The sequence below is a fragment of the Triplophysa rosa genome, linkage group LG18 (assembly GCF_024868665.1).
Source record: "Triplophysa rosa linkage group LG18, Trosa_1v2, whole genome shotgun sequence".
NCBI lineage: Eukaryota > Metazoa > Chordata > Actinopteri > Cypriniformes > Nemacheilidae > Triplophysa > Triplophysa rosa.
In genome coordinates, this window is record NC_079907.1 from 6,110,548 (window position 1) to 6,130,072 (window position 19,525).

At 39.7% G+C, this 19,525-nt stretch overlaps 1 protein-coding gene across 1 annotated transcript; it reads right to left on the minus strand.

The window, feature by feature from the left end:
* Nucleotides 1-5,181: 5,181 nt before the first annotated feature.
* On the minus strand, nt 5,182-18,166 carry trim8b (tripartite motif containing 8b). Its single transcript, XM_057358879.1, has 6 exons — nt 16,114-18,166; nt 10,799-10,894; nt 10,247-10,480; nt 7,529-7,560; nt 7,273-7,388; nt 5,182-7,145 (listed from the first exon to the last, which is right to left on the minus strand). The coding sequence occupies exons 1-6, from the start codon at nt 16,684-16,686 to the stop codon at nt 6,502-6,504; spliced, it is 1,695 nt and encodes a 564-aa protein (XP_057214862.1). The 5' UTR covers nt 16,687-18,166; the 3' UTR covers nt 5,182-6,501.
* Between the last annotated feature and the right edge of the window lie 1,359 nt (nt 18,167-19,525).

Consider the following 19,525-nt stretch of genomic DNA (forward strand, 5'->3'; position numbering starts at 1 on the left):
TCTCAGCCTCCCTTGTCACGACGACCACCCCCCCATCCCCCCCCCCCGTCATTCTTGCCGACTCCGGTCAACACATTCCGGGCATAAGTGGGCAGGAGGCAGCCGAGGTGGAATGACAAGTTTGATCGTTCAGAAGAAGGCGGTCGGCCTCTAACTAGCATTTTTTCCTCGTGGAGACAAAAATTGCCTCATTGACACATACATAGATTCATTCAAATGGAGAAATACCCTGAGGTCATAAAAATCTCTCTCACTAATGCACACGTACACACACACACACACACTGCAAGCGACTCACCGCAGGGGCCGGGCGAATAATTTCATGGTGCCAGCGGAGACAGATTCCTCTGAAATATGACCAAAGGCATTTCCAACGGTATGACACACACTCCCTCCTTCAGCTGTTTTTGAAGGCTGGAAAGGGCACATCTTCGACGATCTTGAGGCAGATATCAGCAAAAATTGTTGGACACTGGAGGCCAGTCCACACTTGAACCCAAGCTGAGGTGGACTTTCAGGAAAAGATCCTGCGCCTGCATTATTAGAGCCGGTTAAAAAAGCTTGATGGACAAAAGATATTCTGAGCTTTCCTCCTGTAAAATAGTTTCACTTAAAAAAAATTCTCATAAACTCAGCTGAGGGAGTTTTAAAGAACATTGAGAGCTGACGCACATACACGAACTGCTGAAATAAGAGAGGCAGTGGCCAGGACCGCTGAAGTATTTTGGCCTGTGAAAACAGGTTTAGAGGGAAAAGGGGATATTATTGCCTAAGAGGAAAACTTCCCATTAATCTAATAGACGCTCAGCTTCCTCTGGGACCTTCTAATAGAAGGTCTGGCTACAGTAAGCCTCAAAATCAGCTACTGAGTATAAAAATATGCAAACCATATGGGATTTTAAGGCGGAATAGCAGTTGCTTGTGGAATTCCAGAGAGAAATATTGTAGAGTGCCACACCCACTTATTTACTGTATGAATGTTGCTCAAAAGAATTAAATAAAAAAATGTGATAAAGTAAGCTTTAGTTACCTTGACAACATAAAATGCAGTGTTGGGAAAGCAACTGTATCTAATTAGAAAAAAGTAGTTAGTTCATTTTAATTTCATACATAAAGCCTCTATAGAGTACCTCAGAGATTACGTATTTCTGTATTAGCATTTTTGCAGTTACTGTTCCATCGCCTCAAAGTCTGTTTTTTTTATGGGTTTTTGATAAATCGTCTGTGGTTAACAAAACCTCAAAATATTTTCACGTCTTAAATCTATGACACACCTGTTACAACCCACTCGTAATTTTTTTAAACTTTATTTTGTCTTAAAAACGGTAGTTGCTAACAAGTTTGTAAAAGCGACTACATCCTTTGGCGGGGACGTTAGACGTCATCGTGCACGTAAATCTCACAAATAATGCAACATGGTTACCAATCTTTAAAAACGTGGATGGAGATTCATTCACTAAGTAATTACTTACCAGGGAACACGGTTTTAATAAAGTTTTAAAATGTTGTCGGAGGCTTGGTGGTGGTGACGTTGATATCGAGCGACCTTAAGTGTAGTCTGTTTATAGCATCGTGTTAGCTTTTTACTTCTGCCGATTGTATTTAGGCTTCAAAAGAAACAAATGTGTGTTCATTTGTAAAGATTATCTTGATAGACAAGATGATGTGTAAACATTACAAACCTCTGTTAATCACAGCTCTTATTTTTTTTGATTTTCAAAAGACTGGGAAAAATGCATTCCCAGATCGAGGGAACCCGTGTTATTTCCCACCACAAACGCGGAAGTAGGCTAACATCTGGATTTACTCAAATTAAAAGTATTTAGTAACATTAAAACATTAATGTTATTAATGATTTAGTAGCATTAAATTACAAGTATCTGTTAACATTAAAAAAAGATTATAATTTCCGGGTTAAAGTGGGAATTATCAAATTTCCGAGAGCACGTGAAGGCAGCATAATTTAGGCCTACAAAAATACATCCTCCCTGCACCACTCAAATCCAGTCCACCTTCATCACTGGGGCAGCCTTTCGTAATGCCTGATCAAAATAACATTTATCAACTTGATTTCTGTCATCACATACACACACTATAGATTTTGTGATTACATGTAGAAGTTAGCTGGCTAATGAGCTATCTGTATGCTAGTCAGCTAAGATGTTATCTTACAAACCGTAAATTAACCGCACAAAACAAAGAATGAAAATTTTAATTTCAAAATCTATAGCTTTGTTTATGTAACTTTGTATGTGACATAATTTGAAATACATGAACTGACACATAGTTAAGACCAAATATATCGGAATTTTGTAGGATTTCTAATCAGGCACTGAACGGAGTACTCATTCCATGTTTTTTCGAATGCACGTGCCTGGCCCAAAGTTAACTACTGGTCTGTGTTTGTCTGGTTATAATATAACCATTTATTTTATATTTAATTAAATTGATATTAATTTCTTTTAAAATTAATATCCATTAATATCAATGGCCTACAAAAATACATCCTCCCTGAACCACTCAAATCCAGTCCACCTTCATCATTTGGGGCAGCCTTTTGTAATGCCTGATCAAAATAACATTTAACAACTTGATTTCTGACATCATCACATTCACACACTATAGACTTTTGTGATTACATGTAGAAGTTAACTGGCTACAGTGTTGAAAAAACCAGCATATGCTGGGTTAGGTACGTTTTGATGCTGGTTCGACCAGTTTAAACCAGCTAAGGACCAGCACATGACCAGCTTAAACCAGCACATGACCAGCTTAAACCAGCATCAAAACATACCAAACCAGCATATGCTGGTTTTTTCAACAGGGTAATGGGCTATCTGTATGCTAGTCGGCTAAGTTGTTAGCTTACAAACCGTAAATTAACCGCACAAAACAAAGAATGAAAAATTTTATTTCAAAATCTATAGCTTTGTTATGTAACTTTGTATGTGATATAATTTGAAATACATGAACTGACACATAGTTAACATCAAATTCCGGTCTGTGTTTGTTTGGTTATAATATAAGCATTTATTTTATATTTAATTATATAGATATTAATTTTAATTTCAATTAAAAGTCAAAACTTTTCATATTTTATTGCATATTAATTGTATTCATTTAATTTAAAACTTCTCAACAGTTATTGATTCTTTGCGGAAAGTTAGATTCGGGCCACATAACGTTTGTTTATTTTGTTGCCGCTGAAACCAATCTCTTTGGGGTCGATGGGGACTAGATTTTGTATAGGGGCTTTTACAATGTGCATCTTTGCAAAGCAGCTTTGCCGAAAACATAAGCTACTAAAGAAAAGTAGCTTACACGAGTGAGCTTTTGAAGGTGACAAAATCTTAATTTCACTATACCAAGTCTGATAAGTAAGGGTTAAAAGTAGTGTTGCTACTTTTAGTTTGTTTGACAAACTGCTATGATTGGTTTGCCACGCAATGCGGTTGCAATGTAACACATGCGATGTATATGCCATCACATTAATACTCATGGGTTTGAGGCACTGCCTTCATCTCACCTCACACTGAGCACTATACAGCCGGCTCTGACAGCGAAATTGGCCGCACGGAGACTGTTACATTACTACACGTGACAAATTGTACAGCATTCAGGACCACCAGATGTTTTTTCCCCTATTCTATTTATTTTCTACTCCAGTCTATGAATATCTCTGACTTTCTTTTCCATTTGCTGCACTGAAAATGATGAGCTGCTATACAGAGTCGAACATCTGACATTCTTTTATAAAAGAAAAGGGGCTGCTTGCTCGCAGGTTATACAAACAGCATTGATCATTTGAGCCTCACATGTGCGCGCACACGCACGCACGCACACACACACACACACACACACGCACACACACACGTTTCACATGTAGCCACATGTGAGCAGAAAACATCCAATTCAGATTACTCTGGTTTAGACACGCATGTCATTAATAAATCTTTGGTTCAACGTTCCCTCTCTCTCATACACACACAACCAAACTGAAAAACAGTCCTTATTTTTTTGTCAGTTGCAAAGTACATTCATCATTTCCGTGGCTTAAGCAAATGTCAGCATATGCAGATCACACCCATGTTTTTCAATATTTGTTCCCAATTTATCACACACCTCCAAAGCATTGACAGGTAACTGGCTCTGTATTACAGTGCTAAACAATGAAGTGCTGGATGCGTACAATCTTACATTTACACTTTTAAAAGCTCCTGCAAGTCACCTTGAGTAGCTGAAAAAAATAAAACAATTAAAAAATCCAAAGCTCCAACTGAAGTGATTTACATCTCACATGTTAGTCATATGGAGAGCGAGTGGGTCAGTTTCAGTTCAGAGATAAAACAATAACTGCCTACGTTTTTTTGTCAACATATAGATAGACCAAAGCATTTTGACTTCTCATACATACACTGGTTTCAGTTTCACAGTGTTTGATGGGCTTTATAACCCAAATTTCATTTACCACGACCTCTTTGCATTGAAAATGTTTTGACATTTTTTGTCAAATTCATTCAAGTGAAGTTTAAACCAAAGTTTGATCACATTTAGTCAGGATTTCTTAAAGTGACAGTTACCACAAAATTAAATATCTGTCATTAGTTATTTGCCCTCATGCCAATGAATTCTGAAGGTGGATGTGAAGCTGGCCTATGGACCATATCTTCATCTGTTGGACATTTCGTTATAAGCTGACATTTTTCATTTCAACTATGCCCCTGTTTTGAGTTTAGTGTTACTATAGACCTCTTCGGATGATGTCAACGCTGGTCACGTTTTAGTTGTTTAACAAAAACGTTTGAAAAAACACAATCATCAGAATATTTATGACCAATTTTAAATGTTAAACAAACATCTTTAAGGTTTAATTACATATTAAAGATTTAAACTAATATTAAAGAAATAAAAACTGAAACCAGAAGTGCTTCTGGACCAGTGTTTTCGTTGCGTTATAGTCTTGCAAAGTCCTCAATAGAGATGTTTGCAATGGTCCATTTTAAAACAGTCAGCAAAAAGAATCTGATGTTGAAATTCATTAGATAACTTACATTCAGTCACACAAAAAGAGACAGAAATCAATTCATTTGCGTTTGGTTTGTCTAATAAGCTGTAAAGGAACATGTAACAAAGTCAACTTTATATCCTCGTGTGTTCAAATATGCACGTTTGAATCGTAAACCATTTTGAAATTATCTTTTATTTTCGACATTTTTTTTTCCAAATTACAAGTCTTTTTCATTTCACAAAATATTTACAACAAAAAATCTTCCCTCCATTTCCTCCCCAGCATTTAGTTAGTTTAATAACGTTCATTGGTCAACATTTCCTTTACGCAACTTCTTTAAAAAAAAAAAATCTCATTCCCTGTTTCAAAGTCTTTTTATAACTGCTAGCAGTTTTATTATTTTTCTACGAGTGCATATAAACTCTTTTCCACATGCACTCAGCAACAAACAGGAAGTCGGAGGCTCTGTTGCGCGGAGCCGGAAATGCTATGAAACACAAGGAAGAACAATTACAGCATTGACAGCAAATGCGAAGGAATCAAGTGCACCCGTGACCCTCTGAATACAGGGCCATTTTGTCAGCGACTGACACGTTAGCGCTAACGCCGCCGTCGAGTCAGATATAATGAGAGACCGTGGCTAAACGAAAGAATGCGAAACCAATACATCCTGTGTTTAACCTACAGGATGTAAAGGGAAGCATTTCTGTGGCTTTGAAGGGCGTGAGAGACAGACTGAGGACCGTCTGAGGTCCGGACAGAACGCTGAAACGTTCTCGAACCGGTCAAGTCCTGTTACTTAGGAAGCCTGCGCAAAACCACGAATCCCGTAAAGAGCATTTCCAGTGAAGCAAAAGTGAATGGAAATCGTGACAACGCCGTACGGTATGAGTTTCCTCACGTGCCTGGTAAAAACGTCACAAGGTGGCCGTTAAAATCCGAGCTAACATGTGCTTGTGCTATTTGTGATGAATAAAAAGACCACAGACTCCAATTTAAGCGAAAACAAGCAGAAATATGGAAGGCTGGGAAACTATACAGAGTTCTCGCACATGCTGCATATGGGTACTCAAACAAATAACAACCATGTGAAGATAATAAAACTTTTGTGGGCTACAATTCTCTCAATAGTAGACAATTAGGCGCTCACTAAATCATTTTACAGCTGACGTCCATTGTTTCATCGAACGAGTCAACCGTAATTGCGAAAATTTGGATTTTACCAAAGAAAGTGCGACATTACCGATGACAGCAACCTCCATTATTTCTGCATCCCCTGCAAGAACTGAGTGTTTCTAGAAAAGCAACTTGCATTCATGGTATATCATCACAACACCATTAGTGCCTAAATAATGTGCAAAGCTATGCTTGACTTTGTGATATTAACTTTTCCACTGCGTCAGCGGTTTATTCTAAATGATTGATCTGTGTACAAAAATGCCCCACATGCATTTCTCACACCTGGTGACTGGAAGCAGTCACTACAGCACGGGTTAACTGGTGACGTAATGCTTGGTGGAAGACTGGCCGTAGAGGCTGTAGAAGTCAGTGTGCCTGTGCGACTGCGAGGCGTCGATCCAGTCGCGCATGGACAAGCTCTGGAGAGGCTGCGACATGGCCGGCGCGGAGGGCAGAGGGCCATGCGAGTACTCCTGCGAGCTTACCGGCCAGGGGAAGGAACTGGAGCGAGGGTACGGTGGATGTCCACGGTGGTTAGACACGGAAGGCACCCCTGAGCAGTAACAATTGTCAACCGTGCACATCAGGATCTTCCGCGCTCCGTACTGGGGCAGCTGGGAGGCGCTGGTGTTCGGGTAATGGGAGTGGGGAAATACGGATGCGGAATGGGGTAGGGGTTGAGAGCCGGACGCTGAGCTGCTGGTTCCTACGTGCTGGGAGGAGCCGCACGGCCCTAGGGCTTGCTGGGTGGACTGTCCCTCGCCCGGGGCGGAGCCTTGGGTGAGACTTAGGCATGGTTGCTTAGCAGCTGCAGAGCCTGATGAAGAGGAAGAATCCATGAAACTAGCGCCCGCTCGGTTGCTCCCGCTGCCTTCGGGGAACGCCACGGAATGCCTGCGCTTCTCGCACAGGTACGCCGGAATACTCTGGAAAAAGTTGGCAGGAGCGCTGAACGGAGCTAAAAAGAGAAGAATCGGAATGAATTATTAAAATATAACTAAAAGGGAATTGCTGCGGTTAGATACGACATCAGAAGATTTCAGAGAATTAATTTGCTTGAATATATCATTTCAGAAATAGCCTACCTTCCAGCATTTTGCAGAGGGTTTTCTCTCTTTTAGAGATTTCGGATAGAAAGAGCTTGGAGTTGAGGCTCCCCACTTTGTACGTTGACAATGTGCCGCCCACATATGATTGAGACCTACAACCACAAAAATGTAATCACAAAAATTAACCAGGCAAACTGAGGTTTACATTGAAACACTAATCAGAGAGGGGTGATGATGAATAATGTAGAATAATGTATGAACATTTTGCTGTTGAAATGCACCGCTGACTCACCTGTCCATTAGTATTTTTACGGACTTTGTGTTCTGAAAATAACAAAACAAAAGCATATATTAGTGTTACAAGTATACAAATACTTTTTCAATAAATGACATCTCAAATTTGACATGACGCCTGGTACACTTTGCAGTGGATGCTGGCCAAGAACTGCCCACAATAAGACTGTCTAACTGATCTAAAGCAAGTGACAGTCCGTTTTGTTTTTCCATTCTGTTTAAGCGGTTTGTGAAAGAGCTGGTTGAGAGTTCACACCCCCCCCCCCAAAAAAGTAATCATTTATTCACCCTCATGTCATTCAAAACCTGTTTAGGTCTCTTTCTACTGTGGAACACAAAAGATAGTAAAAAAATGTCTCGGTGGTTTTGTGGAAGTCAATAGGGCCCCAATATTTTTGGGGCAGCAACATTCTTAAAGGGAAAGTTCACCCAAAAATACATTTCTGTCATCATTTATTCACCCTCAAGTTGTTCCTAACCTATATAAATTCTTTGTTCAGTTGAACACAAAGTAAGATATTTGAAAAAGTTAGCAACTGACATTTCTGGGACATCATTGACAACCGTAGTAGAAAAGATTGAAATGGTAGTCAAAGGTGCTCCTGAATTGTTTGCTTTCCTAAATTCTTCAAAATATCTTCTTTTGTGTTCCACGGAACAAAACATATTCCCCCTCAAAAAACATTTCCTACTATGGAAGACAATGATTTCCCAGAACTATCCGTGTTTAACAGAACACAGAAATGAGTAAATGAAGACAGAATTTCCATTTTTGGGTAGAGTATCCCTTTAAGAGCGTCTTATTTTGTGTTCCGCAGATGAAAAAGTCATACAGGTTTGGAATGACGTGAGGACGGTAAATGATAAATTAATTTTCATTTTCGGATGAATTAAAAAATACAAATATACGCACAAGTTTCAGAGACAGAAAATGATATGGAATATGCAGTTTTGCATGTGAACATCTAATGTACATGTTACCGTGTGCCTCAAACAAGCATTTACTGTATTTTGAGATGTATTTTGTATACTTTATTCTAGAGATGCACCGATTGCAATTTTCTTGGCTGATTCCGGTTTCTGATTTTATTACAAGTGAATCCTGCCGATTACGATTTCTGCCGATTACGATTTTTTCTATCCACAACCTATAATTGACAGTATATATAAAACCATATTTACTTTTCTACAATGCACATTTTTTCATAATAACAGATTTTATTTTCATAAAACAAATGATTGAACATTACAATTTCCCCAAATGCAGTTCTCAAAGCTTCATTAAATTACAGGATCTTCTCTCACCTAAACAACTCTGAAATTGAAGAAGTCTGTGACTGAAAAGAAGAAATATAACTAAACAAATGTCACTTAATTGACCCTTTTCTCTTTTGTACTCATCTCACAAAAGTCTACAAGTTGTAAAAGATTAAGCCTATGAATAAAATAGTACTTTAACTATATTCTTGTCTGTTCTTGTTCATTAAACTAACATTGCTTTATTTTCTGAAGTGTAAAATAAATTGTCTTTATCTTGGGTCTGTAGTATTAAAAGAAGTGGGTTGGTTCATTTTAGCTGCAACTTCAATAACAAGTTAAAAATCATAAATTAATTCTACTCTAAAGATTTAAATGTATCATCACATTTCTTGTGTTAGTAAAGAACTGAATCAGATAATCACATACTGTATATAGGATGATTTATTCATTTTTTATATTTTGGATTTTAAAAACAAGTTGTCATTTCACATGTCATTTTACCTAGGTGAAATTACCACAGTTTTAACGTAAGACAACCACAGGTTGAATGGAATTTATGTTTGTTTTACACAGAGTGAACGACTTGAACATGAGTTTAGCATGTGTCCGAGTTTTTTAGCATCACTGTTAGCATACACACCTCAAGTAGACGGAGCAACGAGAGATAAACTACAGTGCATCTTTTAACTGTACAGTACATGATACGTGTGCAGTCGGCGGATATGAGAGATGCGCGTCAGTCAGCAGAGACTCGCGGTCCGGTGGACACACATGCGAGTATAAACAAGCCGTGAGAGACAGGCTGTGCGCACGCACGTACATGTTTACTTGCGGCTGTGACGTTATTGCCTGCGTCGCGGGGCAACAGAAGATCGGCTCGGAATCGGCGAGACGTGAGACTGTGAAAACCGTCCAATTCCGGTCTCTGGCCAGTCAATCGGTGCACCTCTACTGTATTCTTTTTAACTGTATTTTGTGCTAATGAGAAATTTTGGCATTGATACATGATAATACTTGAATCTTCTCTTATATGTAGAGTATAGGGAGAAACACGAAACAGTAAAACACATTTAAATGTCTCACAGAGTTTAACTCAAGAAAAACATGTAACTTAATCTGATTCTGCATCTGTGAATCTGAACAATGAAACCAAATCTGAAAATTACACTTCTACTTCCTGGATTCCAGAGAGGTGACCTGTGCCTCCAGCACATGAAAAATAGATGCCTATTCTACATGAGGCTAAAAAGAATCATTTCTGCAATCTTCGTACACGATCACGCCATTTTGCTGGTTACAAATCTGAGTTCAACCATAACAGCCTGGCAGAGTGAAACTCTTCATCATTCTCTCCATGACACAGGACAAAGACTCTTTAAAACACTGTTAAATGTCACCATTTATAACAATCACAGACCTTCTCGCAGTGACAACGGCAATAAAAAAATCAGGTCACCTTCATAAAACCGATGTCCTCTGCCTTATCGAAAACCATCTGGATGGAGCCGAGCAGTTTCTTGGCCTCTTGCTGTTTCTGGTGAAGCTGGAGGGCCTGGGCCGAGTTCTCCTGGCAGAACTTGGAATGGGCTTTATCCAGAACCTCCAGGGTCTTCCCTAGATCTTCCTCCAAAAGCTGCTGCATTTTCTGATACTGCAGTTGTACCTCCTCCTTCAGATGCTGCACTTTGTCCTAAGGTTCCGCGGTCGGCACAAAACCACTTATTATTATTCAAGTCTTATAGCACCCCAGCAATTGGGGTTACACACTGCATCTAATTCTGAGCGAACGATTAGCAAAGACCACTGTGGAAACTGGATTTCTTGTTGCAGTGAACTAGGCAAGAGAACGCTGTACAAACGTGCTAATGTGGTCATTAATCACAGCAACAGGAAGTGAGGCATAGATTAAAAAGCTAAGTGTTTACTTTGAAAGCTTGCAAGGGATGCAGTTGTTCTGCTAATAATAATAATGCGTAAGCCTGTCAATGGATGAGAAAGACACACTTACTTCCATGAGACATTTGTCAGATTCTAGTTTGTAGAGTTGCTCTTCGATGTCTTGAACCCGGTCCTCAATCCGATCTTGTTTTTTAATCAACATTTGCTGAAAGAGATAAAAAGATATTCTTAGATTAGTATTGGTTTTTTATATTCTAAGATTTGGTTGAGTACATTTGCATTGTTGGATTTTAAGCTCATGTATGGCTGTTTTTCACTATATAATAACAACAAAGACCTTAGAAAATGATCATTTACAGTACATGCACTAATAAAACGATATAGAGCGATGAAACAACAATGCATATCAATAAACACCCGTGTTTACTTAAATATAGTCCTTATTTATGGTATTTAATGAAATTTATTTTATCAGTTGTATGTGATTTTCAGAAGGATTTAAGAAGGCAACTCTAAAATTATAAAACAAAAATATGAGATCATTACTTAGAAAAACTCAGAGAAAAGCAACTTCGTTTCTAAACACTTCAAATACTAAGAACTTGAACAAAATGTTAAGGAAATGACTTCAAGTGATAGTTCACCCAAAAATAAAAAATTCTTTCATGATTTACTAACCCTCTTGTCATTTCAAACCTGTAAACCTTTCTTCCGCAGAACACAAAAGAAGATATTCTGAAGAAAGTTGGTAACTGAACAGCGTCTGCACCCATTCACTTCTATTGTATGGACACAAAACCAATGCAAGTGAATGGGTGCCAGTTAACAACATGATTCAAAATATCTTCTTTGGTGTTTTGCGGAAAAAGAAAGTCATACAGGTTTGAAATGACAAACGGGTGAGTAACTGATGACATCATTTTCATTTTTGAGTGAACTATCCCTTTAAATTGAAGATAAATCATGGTCGAACCACACAACATTTTTTAAGGCTACGGCCAATTCACCTGGATGAAAAACGCTAAATACACTCAATTTTAAATTTTATTCTGCATTTATGTGTACGCCACATTCTTAATGTTTGAATAACTGCTATAGATATTATTATTATTGGCCTTTCGAAAATCCTTATACATCAATGACCCAAGTATGTTCGGAAAAAACTGCCAAATAAAGTGCACAAAATCATATGAATATTCACGAGGTTGATTCATTTTATACCACTAGCAACATCATTATGAATATATTCTGAATATACACTATATATCGTCTAACCACAAAGCTCAAATATAGAAAAAAAGTGGGTGGGTGGGTGGTTGCATGCCATGCATTATTCATCAAGGGAGACTGGATACAGGTTCTACATTACTAATGCTGAAAGGCAGAAATCAGAAATTAAAATTCACTTCAAACCAGCAATTCTTTGTAGTAGGCTATCATTCCCACATAAAAAAATAAAATAAAACAAAGAATGTGAGCAGACTTCAGACACATAAAGGTCTCGTCTGTTGTGATGGCACAAATGTAACTTTGCCTTAGCTAACTTCCTGTTCCTTTACTTTCAGCGAACACAATTGTCAAAGCTCCTGCAGAGAGTGATTGGTGTCCGAGGAGGAATTTCAATTCTTTTCCTTTCATATTCCACGGCAAACAAAAGAAAAACACCATCACCAGACGACTTGACAGAAGTTCAGTGGTACCTAAGGAACGAACCAAATTAGCTTTAATTAAACAAACGCCTCATGCAAGAGGCAGCCACAAAAGCGAAGGTGGGGGTGCTGTCATGGCAACAAAGCTCTTTTTTCATATCTGTATATTCAGAGGGGAATATGGGCGAGGGAAAAGGAGAAGGACAGACAGCGTAAAGGAGAGAAACGAGAATGTTCGCACCGTCTTTCACCATTTTGTCTTTGTCTGCGACCGAGGCAGAGACAAATCGCATTGACCCCACGAGTGTGTGCTTTGGAGCCGAGCTCTGTAATGAATGCAGGCTAGCTCATAGATAACTGCTTCCTGTTCAAAGAGGACAAACCTCAGCCACACCAAGCCGCTCGAAAGCTTGCCAGTTGTACCGCCTAGGGCTAATGTTTAATTCAGTAGCATGACGTCAAATTTTAATAACCTCACTCGCAGAATAATAAAAAACGTATACAAAACAAGTATTCCTAGTAGAAGGAAGCATAAAAATCCATTTTAGAAATCTGAGGAAGTAATTCACTGATTCATCCAAAGAGCAAAAAACACAAACAAAGAGAATCAATGTCAATGTGTTTAGAATTCAGTGGTACAGGACAAACGGAAGACCCAGGGAGGGATTCGCTGCAGACTAATGATCCTCAATCACCCCGTCTGACAGACGCTTATAACAGCTGACTGTACCCTCGGTGCCAAATGAACTACATAAATCACTGCAGATGATACGTGCAGCCCAACATTTTCCTTTCAACGGATTTTGTTTGCAGAGCGAATGACAAATTGCATTCGCGATCGCAAGGTACTCTGTAAACGAACCAGGTTTTAGCGGCGTGCGTGAATTACGTCTCTGCTCGTGCGTTGTGCATCAACTGATTTTAGATGCGGCACAAATACATTGGATTTGGCAGCGAATCCGTTTTCAAGTCTATTATTTACAGATATCTAGTATGAATTGTTACAGCGTTCACATCGTGGTAGTTCACCCAAAGATAAAAATTCTGTCATCTTTTATTCAGCCTCATGGCGTTTAAAACCTGTATGTGACACAAATTATAATCTTTTGAAAAAAAAAAAAAGAGTGGTTTTGTGTCCATACTATTGAAGTCAATGTGGGCCAATGTTGTTTGGTTACCAGCGTTCTTTAAAATATCTTCTTTCGTGTTCTGCAGAAGAAAGAAAGGCATACAGGTTTGAAATGACAAGAGAGTGAGTAAACGCTGACAGATTTTGCACTATCCCTTTAAACACATTGAAGTCATTCCTACGACAAGTCAACTGACACACAACATGATATGTTAGGATTGCAAAAATCAGGTTTGAAAACCTCCCGCTACTTTACAGATTTAACTGCTGTTTATCTACATCAACATCAGGAACAGAAGGAAGGTCAAGGACCAGAAAGCCGCACGGAGACACAGAATGTCTTTGAAGCTCTAGGATCTAAGACCGTGGCCTAATTGTAATGACTGATGAGCTCGGGCTGCCGGCGGAGGCCTGGAGGGTGGAACCTAATACCTCATAGCAGTGGTGCTGGCTTGCCATCCAGGACCTCTCTCAAGGGGGAATGGGGGTAGGGTGCTCGAAATCACTGTCATTTCAAACCAACGTCTCTTGCGCCAAGGTCAGAGTGAACGAGGCAATAGCAAGCATGCCCTGAGCTACAGCCCCAGACAGGGGCATTTGCTTTGCGGCATATGAATGTGGAAAGAGTGTCAAACTTAACTGTACCAGGTGTGAATTTAGAGAAATACACAATACTAATGCCACATCTAAAATCAGTTGATGCACAACGCACGAGCAGAGATGGAATTCACGCACGCCGCTTAAACTTGGTTCGTTTACAGAGTACCTTGCGATCGCGAATGCAACAATAAGAGTGCTCTGTTTATTCGGTTTTTAAGTCTAAACTTAAAACGCATTTTTATTCTATGGCCTTTCCTGAATTTTAATTTATGGATTAGTATTGTTATCTTGCTCTTAATTTGTATTTTATTTTATACTTATTATTGTTTTGTACAGCACTTTGGTCAGCGTAAGATGAATTTAAATGTGCTCTAAAAAATAATGTACATGGAGAAATAAGCCTGTGGAAAAACTGAAACCTATTTGACAGACATGGTTTAAGTTCCAAATGCTTGGGATAGAGCAGAGCAAGGTTGGTTGGTTAGTCATGGCTAGCATGTCGTTTGACAGAAATGGCTTTGACGCTGTCAAGAGAAAACTGATGGCGTAGGATTTTATGTAGTCAACAAAAACGGAAATTACGCTGGCACTTCCAACTGAATCAAACCAGTGATTTTCACCCTTAAAATATAAACAAACACAAATGTAGAATAAAAACCCATTATTACTGTAATAAATTACACACAAAATCCAGGCAAAAGCCCACTCACTTTGCTTTGTTTCCCGTTTATGAATCTGCTTCTTCTTAACGCCTCGTTTCCACTGAGCAGTATGGTTCGGTACAATACAGTATGGTACGCTTCATTACGGGTAACCATTATCAGGCTTGCGTTTCCACTGACAACAGGTAGGCTTGGTGTACGCCGGAAAGTAGCGATCGACATCATTCTCACGCAACAAAGCAATCTGTAATGACAATGGCGCTTCCTGTGTTGTCGTTCCCCCAAAGAGTATAGATACCAAGTGGTATAAAACATTGTTTGTAATGTTTTATTTTTTTACAACTTTGAGAGTTGTAAAACTCTCAACTCTCATATTTTCGCAACTTTGAGAGAAAACAGCGCGGCTGCCATTTTGGGGTGAAAATGCTTGATATCTGACAAGGTTTCTAGCGAGCCAAGGCTTTTGTCGTCATGTATTATCATCATTCAGGTTGAATTTCAGCTTTAATGTTTTATTTTTTAAACAAAGCAGCTGATATTGCCATCGCCACAGCAGAAAGCATTGTCGCTTTCACCCAAAAATGGCGGAAACGCAGGGCGCAGGTGTCGCAATGGAACGTTCTATCGAGTTTCGCCTCTTGGTATCTATACTCTTCGGTTCCCCTTGTAGCACGCGCAAGTGATGATTCTCTGTAAACCAATCAGCGTTCTGCAGTGAGACTAGCTCCACCCATTAGGTTCCGGTACTATTGGTACTACTGTGCTAGGTACCCTTACGAAAGGGTCCCAAAAAAGTGGTACGGTACGGTTCGCTATTTTGGTACCATTCACAGTGGAAACTGAAAAAATTGCGTACCGTAGTGAACCGTACTGAACTGTACCACTCAGTGGAAACGAGGCATAAAAGCCTTAGAAATGATTTTTCCAAAGCAGTGTGCATTGCAAAAAGGGGAAAAAGACAATTCAGGTCAATGTTGCAGCAAGCCTAGGGAAATGCGGGGGGTTGTTGGGGGTGAAAATCCCAATCTGGCCTTTTCCCTCATCTGTGCCACAGAAAATAAGACTCATCATTAAATTCTCCAGTCGCAGTCCGCCCCCTCCCCAAAATGCCACGCAAGGATGCACCTGTGCTGGGAAGATAAGCCCAGAGGAGAGCTTTGGTATTGTTTGCAGCTCTACCCAATTGTTTATCATTCAAATGGAAGAAAAAAGGGGGAAGGGGACAGAATAGTTAGGCACGACGCCGATGAAACTCAACCTTCCTTTAAAAAACGAGTTTAGAAACCCAACCGAACACACCAAAACCGAGCGTCGTGGTTTGTGGCCGGCAAGAACTGAAAACAGATTTGTATCAAAGATCAGGCAACTCAATCTGACCACTTACCCTGATATCATTTCGCCTGACTTCAATATCACACACGGCATGTCCGTGGTTGGTAGCACATCTGGAGAAGCAGCAGTATTGGCAGACAGCCACATGCTCGGTTTCACAATGATACAGTCTGTACTCATCATGCTGTGGACAGCTCCAGGCCCTGACGTCCTCAGTGTCCACCAGTAAGTGTCCAGCATTGGAAGAGGGTTGTTGGAGATGAGTCTGTACGTGGGAATGGCAGCAGGGTGCGTTACACCTAAGGCAAACCTTCTGGGCTTGGAGCGGAGGACCACGGCGACACAAGATACAGTGCAAGACCGCTGGCGTCTTCTCGACATTTAAAGCATTAAACTTCTCAACGATGTTGGACAGTTTGTGGTTCTTCTCCAAACTGGGTTTTTGGCTGTAGGCGTGGTTGCACTCAGGACAGCGTACCATTCCTGCATCTTTCGACCAGGCCTCATTTATACACACGCGGCAGAAATTGTGTTTGCAAGGGAGTTGAACCGGCTCGGAGAACACGTTCAAACAAATGGGGCATATTAGCTCTTCCTCGAGACAGTTTTTCCAATTCTCTGCCATCTTCGACGCTTTGAAGCTCACAGCTCGCCTGAAACTTTAAAGGCAAGTGGAAAACTGCACGAAAGCCTTGTTGAGGCGTTTGGAGAATCTTAACTTTCTCGAGGTCTTTGTAGTCAAGACCTGTTCCTCTGTCAGTCACAGACGCTGAGAGATGAACAAACCTCAACTTCGTGTCAACACTATAGAAAAGTATAGTTTCACACAACACACTTTTGCTCAAGGCAGCAACATTACACCACCCACTTCTTTATTCGTTCGTGTCAACTGTAGGCGTCCCGAGAATTTTGTATTACAGCCAAAGCAGTAACGTGGACTTTTCTGTCTTGTGACTTTAAATGCCAACACGCTAGTTTATATTCCGAGTGTGTAACGATGATTCTTGCGCCCACTATTTATCTATGACGACTATGAATAATCCAGTCTGCGCGACCAGCCTGACAGCTCTCGTTTGGGAGTTTAAAACAAGCCGATAGGCCTTTTTTCGAGAAGAGCCTCAAGCAAGAGACTGGTTTATGAAGCGAATTATTCTTCTCCCGATTTTCGTTTATTTTTATATGTATGACAAGGTTATAGTTTTCCTGCGCACCCGCTTTTGAAATAGCCTCACGCTGACATGAAGAGGATTATAATCTTTCTGCTAGATCTCCCAACACAGACGAGTGTTACACTTTACGTTCAAATATCCTTCTCTCACATTCGAATGAGCGTGTTTTATATTTTAATTTCACAGAAAATGAGCCTCGTTAAACCTAACCGATCGGTTAATCCCTACACATACGTGTAGACTACAGGCATACTACACTTCCCCCTCATTATAACAAAGGAACAGTGAGAAAACATACACTGGTATGTAACCCGTCAATATACTCCCAAATCTAAAGGAAACCGGACTGCCAAGAGCCGTCACTTTGATCTCTTTAAAGCGCCCCACCAAAGGCTTTATTCAGTGTAACACTCTAAAAATGTTTGAATGTATCCTTAAATGTTACATTTAAAATACTTCGTATCGTTTCCCTACTGCGCGGGGTCAGTGTCCATGTCCTTTGATTCCTGCACAGAGAAAAAAAGGCGAGGAAAAAAGAAGCGCTTAAAGGCAACCAGCTCTAATGTCATATTCCGATACACGTCCAAAAATAAACAGGTAGCCCTTCATATTTTAAGGGAAACTGAGCCGGTCTCGCTATTGGCGTCTGTCATCTGCCATTTTGCGTTCCTCTTTAAAAATGAAAAAGAAAACGTATCTGTGTGGTCCCCATCGAGCTTCTCTCGCTTTAGTGCTGAAAAGAAATCAAAAGTAGATTACAGCCGTGCGTTTCTTCGCAGTTTCCGAGTCCAATCGAGGCCGATTCCTGAGAATGCGCGTCCATGTGCCGATCCTCAAAACGGCCCGATCTCACCATGGTATTATTTATGGATTTCCCCCCTCTGCTCTCTTTCAGGATTTGATGAGGGTTGGAATGCAGGCAAAGAACTGAGAGTTTCAATACACACAGAGCTTCACAATCGCCCCGCCCATCTCAATGACCGCTCCGCCAATCCTGTGACTCGTCACAGTATTAACATGCAAAAAGGAGGGGCTCCGAGGAACAGTGCGGGGGCTTGTTTAAAAGGGCGACCACGTCGGAAATAACGCGAAGTCCGCAGTTCTTCTGAGTAATATGAAAACTTTAACACTGTGGATACTTGAATGTGGACCTTTCTAAGGAGGCAGTGGTGAACATACATTGAAATGTCTAAAATCTAAAGCATATAGTAGGTTAAAAAGAAACAAACCAGTGTTACTTATAGATCACATCATCTTCATTGAATAGGTTCCAGCAAAAGTTGTAGCCCTTTTAAGAGCTTCGTCATCGTCATAACCAAAAAACATGATCAATTCAGGGAATGGGTGAGGGGGATTACGGGGATTTCTTACTTTAGGAGCTGTAGTGACATGAAGTTGTTTATTAATTCGCTGACATAATCCAGTCCTTCCCACATAGGAAATTACTCAAACACCCTGCTAATGATGACGTGCACAAGACCAAATAAAAGTCACCTTATGTATTGAGCATGTGTACATCTCATTACAAATATGGTCATTACAGTTTGCATTTACCTTTGGTATACTCTACAACGTACCAGACAAAAGGATTTACGTATGTTAATGAAGGCAAATCATGTGTTCTCACGGGAGCCAATTATACTGACGTAATTTGAAACCTGAACCTACCTAGTCAGGTGGTGCCTCATGCTGGTGGTTCATTATTCACGAGGCGCTGCGTTCCACCTCAGATTTAGGATATTTTCCACCTCAAACCAGGAAACAACTTCTGGATTTAGTCACATTAAAAGTATTTAGTAACATTAAAACTTACTTATAATTTAGTAACACTAAAATATAAAACGTGTTTAGTAACATTAACATTAAAACAGCGCCGTTCCAGAAATTATTTCCGGGTTGAGGTGGGAAATATCCTAAATCCCCATGAACTCAGCATTAGATATTTGTTACACGTGAAATTACATAAGAACTGTAATGTGGATGAACATGTAAAGTACATTGTTTGTGCTATTCAAGTCATTATTAATGTTTATAACATTCATTCGGCAAAAATCATTATAATACACAAAGTTTCCCATCTATATGTGACCACATTAATTTTATTTACTAGGCAGCTTCACTAAAAAATCTACATTGTTATTCGTGGTAAAAAAAATGTTACAGGTGGGAAACTACTGAAGTAATAATTACTCAAGAGTATAAATAAGAAGCCATCAGAAATACAACAGTATCCATTATGCTAACATAATATTTTTAGTAATTTTTTGACGATTGTTCTTTTATTTAATGTAACAG